At 38.3% G+C, this 16,436-nt stretch overlaps 1 protein-coding gene across 2 annotated transcripts in view; it reads left to right on the top strand.

The window, feature by feature from the left end:
- The window catches only part of LOC144656070 (serine-protein kinase ATM-like), a 55,642-nt gene that overhangs the window by 27,937 nt on the left and 11,269 nt on the right, over positions 1-16,436 (top strand). Inside the window, exons 29-52 of one of the 2 annotated variants that reach the window (XM_078516290.1) lie at positions 256-476; positions 1,017-1,187; positions 1,583-1,743; positions 2,321-2,591; positions 3,552-3,658; positions 4,416-4,539; positions 5,426-5,749; positions 6,015-6,092; positions 6,483-6,635; positions 6,997-7,126; positions 7,673-7,861; positions 8,232-8,331; positions 8,741-8,888; positions 9,536-9,736; positions 10,246-10,435; positions 11,362-11,569; positions 11,963-12,207; positions 12,775-12,833; positions 12,915-12,998; positions 13,299-13,363; positions 13,683-13,790; positions 14,221-14,340; positions 14,920-15,157; positions 15,635-15,826. In XM_078516290.1, the coding sequence (XP_078372416.1) occupies positions 256-476; positions 1,017-1,187; positions 1,583-1,743; positions 2,321-2,591; positions 3,552-3,658; positions 4,416-4,539; positions 5,426-5,749; positions 6,015-6,092; positions 6,483-6,635; positions 6,997-7,126; positions 7,673-7,861; positions 8,232-8,331; positions 8,741-8,888; positions 9,536-9,736; positions 10,246-10,435; positions 11,362-11,569; positions 11,963-12,207; positions 12,775-12,833; positions 12,915-12,998; positions 13,299-13,363; positions 13,683-13,790; positions 14,221-14,340; positions 14,920-15,157; positions 15,635-15,826 (3,887 nt within the window). Of the gene's footprint in view, positions 1-255; positions 477-1,016; positions 1,197-1,582; positions 1,744-2,320; positions 2,592-3,551; positions 3,659-4,415; positions 4,540-5,425; positions 5,750-6,014; positions 6,093-6,482; positions 6,636-6,996; positions 7,127-7,672; positions 7,862-8,231; positions 8,332-8,740; positions 8,889-9,535; positions 9,737-10,245; positions 10,436-11,361; positions 11,570-11,962; positions 12,208-12,774; positions 12,834-12,914; positions 12,999-13,298; positions 13,364-13,682; positions 13,791-14,220; positions 14,341-14,919; positions 15,158-15,634; positions 15,827-16,436 lie in introns of both variants that reach the window. The other variant, XM_078516289.1, reaches the window with a different exon arrangement.

Genomic DNA, 16,436 nt, shown 5'->3' with positions numbered 1-16,436 from the left:
AGAAAATCTGAGTCCATGACAGGAATCAAACCCATGGCCTCCCAGATATCTGAGCTACGAGAGACTCTTGGTGAGCTGGGCCATTTACCAGGATGATATGTGACACGCGTCCTGCTAGGATCAGCAATGTAGAAATCATCAAGTGTGTAGTAAATAATAATGTTAAATTGCTGAGTGATAAATAATGAAGAGTAATAACAGTTGTAGTACGAAGTTTACTCTGTTGATCTTGATGATATTTACTTTTCTTTTTAGTTGTACAGGAGTCTGTCTCTCTTCCTCTGTGTGCAGAATTCCCCAAGCTTCTCAGTGACTCTAGCCATACATTGAGAATGCACATGGCATCTGCTATCAGTGTGCTGTTTGTTAGACATGTGTCAGATAACAATGCTGTGCCTGCTCCTCGAGAGCATCAATACAAGATGTTCGATAAAATCTCCCAGATCCTGGTCCAGTCTGTAACGGACTCAGTGGCAGTAAGTGGATGCTGATAAATTAGATATGTGCATACATTCATACGTATTACATCACACTCCGTTAGTGTAGAGGGCAGCCGTCAGTTAACTCCATATTATCATCTCTTGGGCGATCTACAGCCTTCTTTTGTAGTATCCTTGTCCTTGACTTTGCATGGTAACTAACTTGGTTGGGAAAAAGGGCATGGGTTTAAATCCTCCCTGAATAAAAAAGCAAGGTCTTGAAATAAAAGTGAAATCATTGCTTCAGCTCGTGGTTCTATCCTTGGGCAAGGAAATTAAGACACTGGCACTGTCCAACACATTTATTAACATGATTTTAAGATCCCTTTACAAAACTGATCATTCAAAAAAAGAACGGGTTGTAGTACCCTCTTTTTTGGCCTGGCCCAGATGTATGTGATTGTGTAACTCTGAAATCCTCATTCAAAATCCCTGGATCAGGAACAAGTACTACCACACCACAAGTAGCTTGAACAGGAGTGTCACTAACATTACCTAGTTTACAAGTACGTGTTTTTGTTTTCTGATTTAACAAAGCCATCACTCAGTGATGAAGAGAGTGAAGATGAAGGTGTTAACAGATCGAGCTCTATGTTGGCTTGCTTGAAGCAGATTGCACTGATAAGCCCCATCTGTGAGAAAAGAACAATTGCGCTGTTGTTCCAAGCAGTTAAGGAACAGTTTCTGGACAAAGATTTGGTCAAGAAGGTAAAGAAGGTAAAATGGTCAATAGCAGCCTTACGACAAATCTAAGCATAGCATAGTATTTGATTTAAAGTATATAAATCAGATTAAACAGATCTAAAATATAAAAGGATACTCTAAATTTTCGATCGCCTTCTGCGGTCTTCTTCAGAGAATGACGAATTTTGCAAGGTTCGCAGAATAGTATTTGATGCACTGTTCTATATACTGTCTTGCATTCTGAAACTATTGTTGTCAATGTGTCAATACATAAAAAATTGTCAGACAATTTGTTGGACTCCCTCATTTATTGTCCAGGGGCAATAAAAAAAATTAGGAACAATAGAAAAAGAGGAAGGGTTTGGTATCTCAGCTTTTCTAAACAAAAAGCAATCACTGCTTTTATTGGTTTTCCCTAGGTTCTTGCACAGCTGGCTATGGAATTGGGATACTCTTCTAGAGCTTCTTATATAGAGAGTCATCTTCAATTCATCATTGATAACTGGCTAAATAATGGCTTCAAGATGACTGACTTACCCTGTCAGATGATGGACTACAAGACAATTCCAGATTTCTTCAGGTGAGTATCTACGATTCTCTTTCAGTTAATTCCTGATGGCTTCAAGGATTGTGCTGAAGTAGCAAGTAACAAATAATTAAGTGAACTGCCTAGCATTACAAACGTGGTACATATGCTTCACCATGGAAACTTCTAACATGTACTTGCACAATGCTTATCCTTATAATCTCAAGAATGCTTAGTGCAGGAAGGTGTTTAAAACTACATAAACCTTCTAGGGTAGTTGTGCAACGATAATAGTGCTTATTAAAAGGTAATGTCGTATGTAGGCAAAGGTGGACATGCACTAGATTGTGAAACAATACTAGGCAAAGTTTGAACGTAATCTTATAATCCACTAGCATATATTGGCTAGTAGTATTTCTTTACACTCCCTAAAACAACTTGGTTAAAGGCATTCACAATTTCTTTCAAGCAACTATTTTCTTGTTGGTTAAGCCAAGTAGGCCTTTCTTGGGCAGGTTTTTCGTTTCGTATTTTTAATTTCGATCTGGAAACGATGGATGCAGAGCCACTCTTGTGGATATGCAATGGAAAATTCCTATTTATTTTATTATTATTTTTTTCATATCTAAAGGGATCATCATGCATCAATTCTGGCCAGTCTCATATCTAGATCAGATACTGTTCATCAGTCTGTTGAGTTGTTTACCAAACAAGTAAACCCAGGAGGTGATTGCAGTGAGTTCATCAGAGACAGCTTCTGCACCATCACTTCTTTTTACTTGCCATGGTTTGCTGCGCAAAGCAGAACAGATGCAAATAACTTGAGTTCAAGCGGACAACTGGTTAAAATTGCACAGGCCAAAAAGAGCCATGATTACCTTGTCAGCATCCTCACGCAAGAGGTGAGTATATATAGTTTGTTATTTCTCTCCTCAAACTTTGAGTGTCAAGAAGAATTCTTTATTTATTTATTTGCAAAAGAAACATGCCCAAAAGCATACGTCTGGACTTACAATTTCTTATATTAACTTACTACAATAAAAACTTACTCACTAAAAACTAAAAACTAATTACAATTTATTACAAAAAATTTGAAAAACAATTAGATGAAATTAAAAAGGCATCTGTTTAAAAAGCAGCGTTCATTAACACTGCAAATATCTAACAACAACAACAACAGCAAACAGAGCAACATTTTATTAACTCAATAATAAAACAAAATCATAGCAGCCCACAAATAACTAAATAAAAAGCTCATTTATTGCTTAATAGTCAAAGGCAGATGTGCGACCTTTTTTAAATGAATGTTTCGTGTTTAACGTGTCTTTTGGTAAGTGGAATTAGTTTCTTATCCTTCTTCAACTCTTAACAGCTAAAGCACCAAATTGATAAGCTCAAGAAAGCTTGGAAAAATTCAAAAAACTAATACTGTAGCCCCACAGCAGGGCCCTAAAAAATCTTGTCCAATCGTCCAGACAAGCATATTTTCTTTCTATGCAAGTGACTTTCGCTACTCACCTGCCTGGCCTGTGAGGACCCTGGCAGGTCATCCACCAAATAAATTTTGGGTTGTCAGAGGAGAAGTGCCCCGGACAGATAAGATCTTCTCAGCACGTGCTCGACATAACAAGATTAAAATTACGGCTTAATAGGAGGAGGGTTGTTATTTAAAGTTATGGCTCAGTTGACAACATGACAAAAAAGAACGTAATTTATTAAGTGAAATCGTTCGAAGATTAGAGGTTTCTGTGTCAAATGAACTTTCATACATACAATCATATAGTTCGGAATCTGGTGCTTTTATATATTTCGTTATATAAAAGTGTAACTGTAGCACGTTAATCCAAGGAGATGTCTTGCAGGTTTTTGACAAGATATTGGCAAAGAAGTTTGATGAGCAGATAGTGAACCTACTCTTAAGGATGTATGAACCAACATCAGAGGGCTCGGATATATCCCAGTTTACAAAGTTAGTATCAATTGTTTGAAAACTCACATTCATTAAATTCCTTACTTCCTCGCTTGGTTGCTTGTTTTTCCTCCACAATACCTCTGTTTCGCTTTTGTTATAACTGTTCCAATTTACAACATTATTTCTGAAAATGCATCAAATGTGCGCTATGCCTGGCAGCCCTCAATTGAACTTACATGTAACAAAAGACTGGGTTAATGGTGCTCAGGTTATCTTCAAAAGTTGTTGTTTTTGCTGTGGTAAACACTATCATTGCTTTTTTTAAAATATTTTATTGCAAACAAAGAAAAAAAGACAGCTACATACAATGTTGTTACTTACAAAACCAAAACACCATCATTTCTGTTGCTGCATTTACTACTACAGCAAAATGCCATTCTGGAAAGGTCCAAATGTGTGAGTTTCCAGACTTTGTGCTTTGCATGTACCTGTGACCAACCCCCAAAAGTAGACAACTACAAAGAAAAAAGTCAAATGGTTGATCTGCATGTCATGATAAACAATTCGTCATGATAAACAATTCGCCTTGTTTATCAACTTTCAAACCACCCAATAAGTCAATACGCTTCAATTTTTCTATTTCTCTCCATGTATTGTGTGCTAAATTTGAGAGACCAGGGGGTATGGTTAATTTGCAGCAGACCCCAAGGACATAAGTCATACATGTATTAATCATATCTGGTAGGGGTTAGGGGTGGTACTGAAACACATATTAGAGTTGTACTGACTGGGATCTTTTTTGTTGCACCATCAGGGACAGTGACCCAGAGCCCGATCCTCCATACTTCACATCACATGCCATCACTGCTACGTTTGACTACCTTACAAGCTGTCATCCTGAGGGGACGTCTCTCGTGTCAGTGCTCTGTAAAAGCAAGGTATCTGCAGTTATGCTGATTGTGTTTATTAAATATCGAGGGATTTGCAAAATGATGCTAACTTTATGATATTTGTTAATCGTGCTTTGTTAATGTTTGAATATCACATTACACTGGATTAGAGCACCCATATGTCACATGATTGATGTATTTTCTTTATTTATTAATATGGAATTGAAATAATTTCAGTTTACTTAATTAACACACATGAATAAATGAAGAGAAGATCCTCGCGGTTATAAACACAACTTAAGCCGTTGCAAAAAGAAAGCCCCTTGATTTACTTTCAGTTGACAAAAAGTGGTTTGGAATTATTGGCTGATTGCTATAAGGCAGAAGAACGTTACAAGAAACAGTCAGCAACCGCAGATTATTGCTTTTCCCTTAGCAAATTTAGTAATGGTGGTTTGGATTTCTAATCTTTATCGGCATAGATTTTTACAGTTTTATTTGTCTGTTTACTTCTTTGTTTTGGTCTTGACTGACAAGCTATATAAAACACTCAAGATAAAGATTAATGTTGTCGAGAACTCCCCACTGTGCATCGTAATGAAAATTTGATGAAGCACTGACAGTTATATACCTGGGGTAGCAGGGATGGCACAGTGGTGAGAGAACTAGCCTCCCACCAACATGGCCCGGGTTCAAATCCTGGACTTGGCATCACCTACGGGTTGAGTTTGCTGTTGGCTCTTATCCTTGCTTTGAGGCTTTTTCTAAACATTTTCTGGTTTTCCTTTCTCCAAAAAAACTGACACTTCCAAATTCCAATTCTATCAGGAATATATGGCCCCACAAACTTCTAGCTTTAAAGTACTACAGTGTCTAAATAAAGAAAATTTTACTTTATTAATTTATAACTGATTAGAACTATCTTTTCTTAAAGGATAGTATCCAGAAGATCTTGTTGTCTCTTACATCTCGCATTGCTGAATCTCACCTTATCCACGAGAAGAGAAGGATCTTATCCATGTACAGGCTTTTTGTTCTTCTTCTGCTGAAAGACTTACCTGGAGGGTTAGGAAACACATGGGCCTTCTTCGTCCGAGATGTAATTTATTCTCTGCTAAGAATTATCAGTGATGAAACACAAGTAAAGAAACACCCTAGACAACAGCATGTTAACTTTATCATGGACGATGACTTGTTTTTGCCATGTTGCAACCTAATTTACTATGTTTGCAAAGCGGCTGTGGAGTGTTGTAGTCAGGTAGGTTAAATTAAAGCAATGTGTTTGTTCAATTGTGCCGTTTTCCTGTCCAGTTTGAGAATCTTGATTGCCTATATGTAGTGCTTAGAGAAGTACTAATGTTTATCCCTTTCCTGGGCTTGATGAACTTTTTCGTTAGTCCAATTTTGTCCCAGTGATTCGTGTCAGTAGCAGGATATTCGTAGTTTATAAGAATGTTAAAGAGGAGTACTCTGCTATTCAAGTTACACTGTAAAGGACGCCGAGTTATTTTTTTTCTTACTAGGAATTCGGCAGCCACCTTCATGTCATCACAAGCACCCTTACTCCATATGCTTTAGGTGAAGATGAAAGAGCTGAAAAGGTATTAAAATATTAACTACTGTATCCATACAATTGATTATAGAATTATATTAAGATTCAGATTAGTAAGGTTGTGGTCTATGAATAGTTTTCTTTGACAAAGTGTGGTTTTCTTTGATTGTCGAAGCACTAACATCAGATAACATTTACAAGATTTGCTTTTGGATGTTTTTACTTTCTTTTTTGCTTTCCATGTACATGTGCTTTTTTTTGTTAATTCACGCCTTCTAAGCTCTAAACTTCTCTTCTTAATAGCTATCCGTCTTAGCCACAAAAAAGCATTTAGGCGATGGTTACATGCATGTCAAGCATTTTTTTCTGAAAGTATACACTGGCAGTGTTTAATTGAGTGAGAAGAAGCAATTTAACTGTCATGTTTTCATTCTTGCAGGCTCTGCAGTTGCTGAACTTCGTAATAGTTGACTCTAGTAACGAATTACAAGAAGCAATTGGTTGTCTTGATCCATTTCCAGACACTGCAAAGTTTACAAAAATCAACAAGTGTTACAAGCAGATACGCAAAGACAGACCTTCACTGAGAGAGGTATTACCAGTTTCCTTGTTCGTAGCATAATAATCTTATAAATAAGATGCCTGAGAACTAGACACATGCCATGTGCCATATGTCATGCCATGACACTGTTTCATTGTAGAAAATTATAAAAACTGTAGATCAGAATCTGCCTGGTTTTGACTTTTTTTGATATTGACTTTTCATTGCTTTTCATTGCCGATTGACTAGTTTTCTTTAACTTTGTTTCTTTAACTCTATTTAATTCTGTTCCTGTTCAAGTTCAATTCATTGAAGAACATAGATCATACTACGTTATTCATGCATTTGTTGCATATTTTACAACTAAAAGGTGAACTCTCACTCTGCTTCATGTTTTAATTGTTGTCTACAGGAAATTAGCCACTTTCTGCTGGCTGATTCCAGCTCATCACCTGTGAGTGGACTTGAAGGACTCAGGCTTCTAAGGCATTCAATCAAACAAAACAAAGACCAACTTGTGGATCTTGTTAATAGGACAGAAGGTAAAAATTATTTTACTATAAACCTTGCTCGTTCACATATAAAGCCAGCATGGTCAATGGGTAAGACAATTGGCTTGAGATCTGCTGGCCAATGCTTCTTTCTACCTAGGGATAAAATGGGCGCTAGCAAGCTGTTACGGAAACCTGACAATGGAAGGGCATCCCATCCAAGAAGAGTGGCAATACGTCTAGTCGTTTCTCCATGTTGCAGAACCAATGTTTAGGCGCCCAGTTGTGAGCAACATCTGTTAGAGAATTTATCTTGCAAGTTCACAATCTTACCAAAAAAGATGTACTAAAACTGTGATTGTTTTACTTTATTTGTTGTCATCGTGCTTCACATTTCAAATGTTTGGTACTTGATAATCTGAGCTCATTTTCATACCAGTGCCTTGTTTAAAGGAAAGGTCAAAAATGAATTTCGCTGCCTAAAATATTGTGTTCTGTTGCAGTTGTCTATATGCTATTTGTTTAAATAAAAAATTGTAACATTTAACAGTAAGATATTAACACATTCTTTTTCTGTGTGTACCATGATTATTATAGTTGCACAAAGCAAATCAAGCTGCAGTCCTGTAGCTGACCTGGTCCATGAGCTTATCAAGCTTGGTTCTGTGCTGATATCTTGTGACGGCGAACAGGCCAAAGTGGTGCAGTGTGAAGTGGCAAACTGCTTGGGTGAAATTGGAGCTGTAGACCTTTCAACTGTTTCACTGGGATGCAGAAATAAACCAGGTAATGCTAAGACTTCATATTAGTGTAGGTGTTAAAAAATGGCTTCAGCAACATCTACATTTATTAAGGTGATAAAATCTTAAAAGACATCATATCAACTATTGTACATATGCATAAATTAGATAAAAGTAATATGTCAGAATAGCAAGATAATTAAATAATAATTCTTAATTACAATTTACTTTACTTATTTCACATGCTTCCCTAAATTTAATTTAAAATCAGATAATGACTTGCAATTACTAAGTCCGGGCGACTCGTGACTAGGAAAAAAAGAAAACTTAAAAAACGCCCTTAGATACTTTTGGCATCCTTTACCTAAAAGCATATGCTTAAAAGCTTCGGCTAACGATTTTCGTTATTTTTGTAGATTCCTTTTCTTTGATGTCTACAAAATATGCAGGAGACCCAGGAAGCCAAAGAAATGCTGCTATTGTCACTCTTTTAAACTCTTACCTTGTAGACAAAAAGTAAGTGCTTAGTCTCATACTTGTATTTTTATTGATGCACTGGTATTATCATTTTTGTTGGTGACTTTGCCTTTGTCAAAAATATTCCAAAATAGATCAACTAGGTCAAGCATTGACACAATCCCCACCATTAGCCTACCAATTTAAGCAACTGGGGAGAAAGAAGCCTGAAAAAATTCAGGTCTTCAACGTTGAAGGTCTGAATTGTTTTCAGGCTTCTTTTTTCAAATTGTGTGAATGCTTGTTTCTCTCCGCCATACAATAATTGCATTTATTCTGCAGATAAACTATGTAATTTAATGATAATTACAAGTAATTTGGCTAGCGATCACAACTGAGAAGCTTGTGTAGTAATTTTGAGAGTGAAGTGGGTGGAGGCTCATAACAATACTTTTGTATCATATTACAGAGTTGGTGTCGTCATTGCAGCTGCATCCTGCTTGAAGAAAATTCTTGCCACAGCATCTGGCTCTGATCTCCTAAAGAAATTTGGAGAGGCTAAACAAGAACAGCTTTTGTGGTACTTGGAACCTTTTAGACCATCCAAAAAGAAACGGGCAAGTTTCTATTTAGGCAATGATTTTATGCTCAGCCAGAAATGTTTTAGTTTATATAATTATAGTTTTAATATTGCAGTTGTAAATCATGTCACGAAATGTCAAACTGTTGAGGAATACTATGGTTGCTTTATACTCCCATTGTCTGAAAATGCTGAAATGTAAACTTGGTCAATCGAGGTTCCTCATTTCTCCTGTTTAAATGTGTTCGAATTACCACTGATATATAAGGTGCAAAGCTGAAGTACAAATTCACCAGTATCCAGGATTCGCTTTGCACAACTCAGCGCTGGAAGTCTGAATTCTTGACTTCCATAAGTGTGCATATTTGTAATTTTGAAAATCTTGATCTGCATTTTTCTCTGCATAGCTGTGCAATTTTCATGATAGAACCTGAATTTGAATCTGAATCTGAGTCTGAAGTGGCCGTTCCAAAAAAATCCTTCACGTGGTACAAAATCTGCTGTCATAGATGGCAAGCTGCACACAGGGATATCCAAACTAAAATAACGTCTAGCTTGAATGCTGGTCGAAGTCGCTTTGTTTTGGAATCTGTCACATTTTGTTTGCTATCCAACATGAAAAATTTTGTACCATTGACAAGTTGTCACAAAATGCCAATTGAGATTTGCTCTTATTGCACATAGTCCCCAGGTACATCAGCTATGGAGACAGGCAGTGGGGTATCTGATGTCCAGTTAGAAGCTACAGATTTATGGCTTCCAGGGTTTGATGGCCAGGAGTACAGTCATGACCAGTGGTTGACAAGACTGGTCTGTACATTAATAGAAAGTGGCTTCGTCAAAGATGAAATCCTTGTTGTATTATCTCCAATATGTAAAACAAAGGTAATCAGGTTGTCGTGTTGTTAATGTCAGTGTCTATCATTACTGGCAAATGATAAGCAAGATACAAATGGTGATAGTAAAGTGCTCATGTTTACATTTACAAGAGATAAATGCATGCTGCTGAAAATGTTAGTAGTATAGGATGAGCAATCTTCACCCGTTTTGCAGACAGTGGGTTTTGGTATGGCCTGCCTTTTTCTGTGTGTTTCGAATTGGCAAGTCTCTGTTTGATGACCAGGCAACTGACAAAAAAAAGGAAACTGTCATTTAGCTTTATCAGATAATTTATGGCAAGTTGTTTAGTTAATTTACGCCAGGAAAACTAGGCATCAACAATGCTTGTTGTACCAACAAGTCCACAAGAAAACTGGTCAGCAATACATAGACTTTGATTGCAACAAAAGTTTGGCATAATTCTCAAATTGCGGAAGTGCTATCAAGAACTCATTGTGCGACACTACCGTGTAATTTTATTTCCATTAATACTGACCATACTGTTTTACTTTTAGCTTGAGTTCGCAGAACATGTATTCCCATACCTGATACACAATATGTTGGAATGTGGAGATGATTCTGTCAGGACAACTTTGTCTGAACAGTTCAGAAATTTCTTCAGCCACTGCAATGGAACAAGTGTCATACCAAGTAGAGCTAGCTCACCTTTGCCAACAGACATACAATCCTCAAGCACCAGTGGAGGCAAGGGAACTTACATATTGTTTATAAACGCAATGCTTCCTGTCAAAATGCGTTTACAACTCAGTCAAAGTCAGTCCAAGTTTCGACTTATAGTGTATATATAATAGCCAGGCATTCCATGACTACAGGGCTATAGAGTTGCTTCAAAAGCTTCTTATAAAATATAACTGTATGCATGTCATTGTGGTTTATATATTGTACCTTATTCTTACTAATTTTCGCGATTTTCGAGATTTCAAAATAATGGCGAAATTTAATATGCGCGAAAAAACATTACGCGAAATTTTAAACACGGGAAAATTAATTTTAAATGTTTGGAACTGCAACTATCTACCCTTGAAAATATCTTTTTATCTTGTTTTTGACTAGCACCTTCCCTCTGATTTATGTTTTCTTCAGCTTATAAATCGGCCAAAACCTTTTTAGTACAGTCACCAACGTCTCCGTTTGCAGGTTCCTTGTAGTAACATTGAGCAAGACCTCTGTATATTTCCAGTAAATCCTTAGTCTTTGATGATTGATCCAAAAAACACTGACAAAATCGCGAAATTTAATACACTTTTGCTCTAATTTTTCTTGTAAAAATTAGTAAGAACAAGGTACTTATTTTGCACCTTTCGTTAGCTAACTCACATTTGCACATTCGTCTACATCCAGCTCAGTTGTTAACAAATTGGATTCAATTTAATCAGGCCTTAAAAGGTCTTTGAAGTACATGTTACTGCGGGCTGAGTATTGAAAAAAGTTTGATTTGTAGCTCACATCTACTACAAAACATATTTTAGTAGACTAGTAGTGACTACTGTGCATATGTTTTTTCAGTTGCTTGCAGAGACGCTTGAGAAACAAGTAAATTGAGTGGTTGACTTAGCGTAAATCCCTAGCGGATCTTTTTTTGACAAACTGTCTGCTTGTGTTTTCTACAGTGAAGAAGGAGAGTGTGCGCACAATGCTGGCAGTTGTTACGTATCTACGTACACAGAACGTGCCTAAAAAGGGACGTGGCCAAAGCACCCAGTGGGACAACAACTTCTGGCTTGACTTAGATTACTTGGAGGTTGCTTCAGCAGCACAGAGATGTTCTGCATATTTCACAGCTCTTCTTTACACAGAAATATGGGCCGACATACAAAAGTAAGTAACTTGATCACCAATGCAGCTGAAAGTAATCTTCGCATTGTTTGCAACGACAGTCTAAAAGAATGGCAAGTTCTTGGTGTTGCGATTACCAACAACGAAGCACAACAACAAACAAAGCAAAACACAAATCTGTAAGCATTTTGTAACAATGCAAATGTAAAACAAACTCTACAGAAGAAACCTTATAATGGAAAAAGTTATATCTTTCTATAAGAGCTACAACTACGTCTTGTTTTAGGTAGAATTATTGCGTCTGATTTTTTTTGGAGGGGGAGGAGGGGTGGAGTATTTTCGGAATTTTGCGGTATGAGCATTTCCACTTTTTCCTTGAACCATTAACTAATTAACGACAATACCCAACTGATGCTCAACTGTCGTCATTTCCAGATCCAAGCCTGATTCCCCAGTGTCCATTTCGCTGCCATCTAACAGTCAAAACTTAGAAATGGAAATTGCCACAAGTCAGAGCAGCGAGGACAGTCTGAGTACTAGCTACCAGACCTTAGTTCTTGAGGCGTATGGATCTATTGGCGAACCAGACAGCATGTATGGCGCTGGCGCAGGCAGACTAGCTGATATAGATTCCCGCGTTAGGACGTACTTGCACGAACATGCTTGGGACAAGGCCCTTGGTAGGAAGACATGGTTGTGTAATATCGATGTAGTATGGTATTGGCTCCTTTAAAATCTTGAATCAAAATGTAGTTTTAGTGAGCAGTTTGTGTTATTAATTTAGCTGTGAGAAGCTGGTCAGAATGTGTTTTGGGTGGACCCAATTCTATGCATTTATTGCAACTGCCACACGTTCCTATTCACAGTACTGCATATACAATGTAGTACCACAAACTGAGATGTTATGTATGCTAGTAGGCCCAAAACCTCTGGTTGCATTCCCTAGCTGGAATGCTAGTCCATCAAGTGTTTCCTCCATTATGTTTACCATGATATCCCAACAAGGAAACACGTAACAGCAACAAAATAGTCTTGAGTTTTTTTAATAGCATTTTTACATATAAATGCAGCAAATAGCGCATTTCCCTTCTTTATTTTATCCCATGAGCAACTGTTCTGAAAGCAGGTTGACCATCGCAAGACACCCCTGTATTAAACTCTCATCACACTAAAAACACCTTGCAACTACCTTCTCCAGCGAATGCTGTGGGTCTTGTGTGATTTTCTTGTGTGATTTTCTTTTTTAGGTGCTTGCGACCTTCGAATGCAGAACATTTCTGCTTCATCACAAACTGGACTTTTGCAGGTAGGACAAATATTTGAATCTATTCAATGTTTTGGAGAATTTGCAATCCATTTTCGCTAATGGATGGCTCCATTCTTTCAGTCGATGAAAAACTTTGGTCTAGACCATGTGATGAGGATTTACTTGAAGGGCCTGTCAGCTGAGAATCCACAGGCAACAGCTGAGGTGAGATAAATGCTGAGAACTAAGGTTAAATAACATGAATGGCAGTCAGCCAGGATTCTTTCTCTTCAACTTCCTCCTACTCCCAATCTCCACATTCTATTTTCCTCTACTAGCAGTTCTTCTGCTCCCTCCTCCTCTGCTTTCTCCTCCTCCTCCTCCTCCTCCTGCTCCTGCTCCTGCTCCTGCTCCTGCTCCTGCTCCTGCTCCTGCTCCTGCTCCTCCTCCTCCTCTTACTCATCTTCCTTGTCCCCCGCTGCAACTCCGACGCAACTTATTTTTTGCCTCCATATTTCCTGGTAGGTGGCAGAGTTGCAATATGAGTCTGCATGGCAGAATTGTGTATGGGATTTGGATACAAGTTCAAGGTATTTGTAAATTCCCATTAACTGACAAATAGAAACACTCAATAAAATTAAAACTTTTTCACAAAAGGTAAGTGTTGTAAACCTGTAAAAAATACCTTGATAAGGCATCAAGCCAAACGTATTGACTATGAACGAGAAAACAAACGATGGTATGAAGACAAATATTACTGAGTGGTGGGCAAATGACTGACTGCAAGTTAAAGTAAGCCATGATAAGGTAGATGGGAGATCACGTTTTACTGTAATTATCACCAGGTTGAATTGTTAGCAACTGTTGTGTGTAGAGGTTGTGTTTTTAATTTCATTCTTGTGTTCACAGTGTTGGCTCGGATGTCCCTCAAGGATTTCACCAGTCCCTGTACAGTTGCTTGTGCACCTTGCAAGATGAAGAATGGGAACTATTTCAGTGCACATTGGACAATGCAAAGTATAAATTACTATAAAGAAGTGTAATAATTAATAACAGAAGCATACCACCTATATTCTAGGTGATATGCTTCTGTTAATAACAATGAAATATCAACTACTTACATGTGTTTAAAGGGTGGATTTCTTGTTGGATCTTCCACAAAGATCTAACTTCGTCTTCGAAAAACTGTCCGTTTCTCGGAACAAATAAGTCCGCAGACACATATTTGTCAGTTTTTCCTGGCGAATGTAGGTTGTTGGTCATGCATATCAGCGCTGGGATATAAACAATTACAACTGACCGTTGTTTTTTTTTGGATAATCATGATTGTATTTATCTTGTCTGCACTGCTCAGATTTCTTTGCTTCCCAATTTGATTTCCACCGAGCCTTGAATGTTATCAGGTCCAAATCCAGACAAACTTCAAACCTTTTGCTTGTGTTTGTAGATCACGTGTTATGGATGACATAGCGCATGTCAGTCTGGAGAGTGTGCGCAGTGTGTACCCATCACTGACACGGCTGCAGTGCATTGTGGAATTAGAGAATTTTGGGAACATCATGAACAGGTTGGTCAGGTATTTTGCAGGCTTAAAGGCAACCTTGAGTTTGAATTGGTGTGTATGAATGGTATTGATAAATTGCTGAGGCCACTGTTCAGGGAGGTTAGTGGATGGCATGTGGTTCAGGGCGCTACATGTGAAATCTGGAGGTCCCTGGCTCAAGTACTCCACCCTGTCACTAGCTGGATTTGTTCTCGGTTGTGCCAAGTTCAACCTCTCAACCACGCTTTGTAGATAGGCAACTGGTTAGCCACCAGTTCTATTTGCAATATTTGTTTATTTCAAGTGTCCTCAATTAGCACAACAGTGCTGAACATTGGCTCTAAATTCATGTAATTTTTTTAACCTGACAAAATGTTAGGACAAGCACCCAAACTCCAGCCCAAGGGTTAGTAGCAATACTCCTTTCCATTCTCAACAGACACCGGAGTCTCAGTGGACCACTAGCCCTAAGATTGCTAGCCCTAGCAATAAGATTGTTTGAAATAGTGACGCTTTGTGAATCACCTTCTTCTCCTTAAACAATAAGTTTACAGGAAGGTTAAGCTTTATTTAAAATTTAACTGTTGTCTGCTTTTCCTCTAGTGCGGAAGACAGCATGGTTGATATCTGGAATGAGCGATTTCCCCTCCCTGACAATGACTTTGAATTCTTGGAGCCTCTGCTTGCTCTCCGAACCTCCATGCTGCAAACTCTTGTCAAACTAAGACAGAATAAAAGCCACAACCCAGATGGCGTGACTCGCCTGGCACGGGCATACAAGGACCTTGCAACTCATCTAGAGATGCAAGCAAAGCATGCACGCTGGTCACACAATCCTCAGGTACTGTAACATATTTCTCAGGTGCTGTCACACAGCCCTCAGGTACTATCTTATGCCCAGGCCGAACGAGGATGAGAGTTGATGAGAGTTCAAACTCTCACTTTCGTTTGGTCTCTCATGCACTGTCATTGACTCTCATGCGCTCTCATCAAATTTGAACTGCTCACATTTTTCATTAGAGTCGATGAATGTCTCTCGTTTGGCCCGAGTTGATCAGTCGATGACAGTTGACGAAAACTCTCACAAGAGTCACTTTCCCATCAACTCTCGTCCTCCTTTTGGCCCTGGCTTAACGATTTCAGAATGTGTATACGTCTTATGGGGCAAGCTTTGTCTTTGTCCATTATCCTTGTCATCTCTCACAAGATAAGAGAATGCCTACGCAACGATCGCCCTCTTTTGTCTCTGACAAAAATAGCACCCTCACTCCTGTAAACACCTTCTGCACAAGTTATCAACATAATATACCATTCACAGGTAGCCGAGAAAGCTCTGTTTAAAGTAAGACAACTGCAGAGTGACATCACAGAGATACAAAGTCGACTTGGAGGGGAGGATCTGGGAGTCACGTGGTCATGGAAAATGGAAGAAGCAAAGTTACGTTGGGCGAGAGGAGAACAGGACACAGCTATGTACCTACTGAAGTCCCTTACCAGGCACCTTGAAAAGGTACATATTTGTAACACCCCCTAGTAAAATTCCAGTGAAAATACGATTCTTATGCAAATGAGTGCTTTTGAAGTGAAGCCTTTGAAACATTTCTTGCATGTTCATAAATAAGTGTTTTAAAGAAGTCACAATGCTTGTCAATTTAGTAAATTCTCTGAGGCTGTGAACAGTTGCAGTAGTGTTTTATGAAGTCACTTTGTGCCAGTGGGTAAATAGCTCCTTAACTTATTCACAATTTGTGTTTGCAAAATGAGGATGTAGAATGATAAATTTCCTCCTCAGAATGCTGGAAAATGCATTTCCGAGAGTCTAATTTTAAAACTTTTTCGGGGGGCATGCCCCCGGACTCCCCTAGCGGCTCGGGCCTTCGGTCCTCGTTCCAGTGGGGGTGCCCGCTTACTCCATCACCACAAGCCTCTTACTTCAAACGTTAATGAAACCCCTGAAATAACTAGCGTGTGCTATTCTGTATTGATAAACACGCGGTTTTCTGTGTTTATGTATTAAATATCATTTAATACTTCGATAACATAACACACATAACAAACTTTATTTTCTCCCGAATTTTAGAGTAGCTTATAGCTAATATTATTAATATAAGTAGCTAATA

This window comes from Oculina patagonica, chromosome 6, assembly GCF_052425735.1.
Source record: "Oculina patagonica isolate OP01 chromosome 6, crgOcupat, whole genome shotgun sequence".
In the NCBI taxonomy this organism is placed as follows: domain Eukaryota; kingdom Metazoa; phylum Cnidaria; class Anthozoa; order Scleractinia; family Oculinidae; genus Oculina; species Oculina patagonica.
Note: the sequence above shows the minus strand (reverse complement) of the source record. Positions and strands in the feature narration are given on the sequence as shown.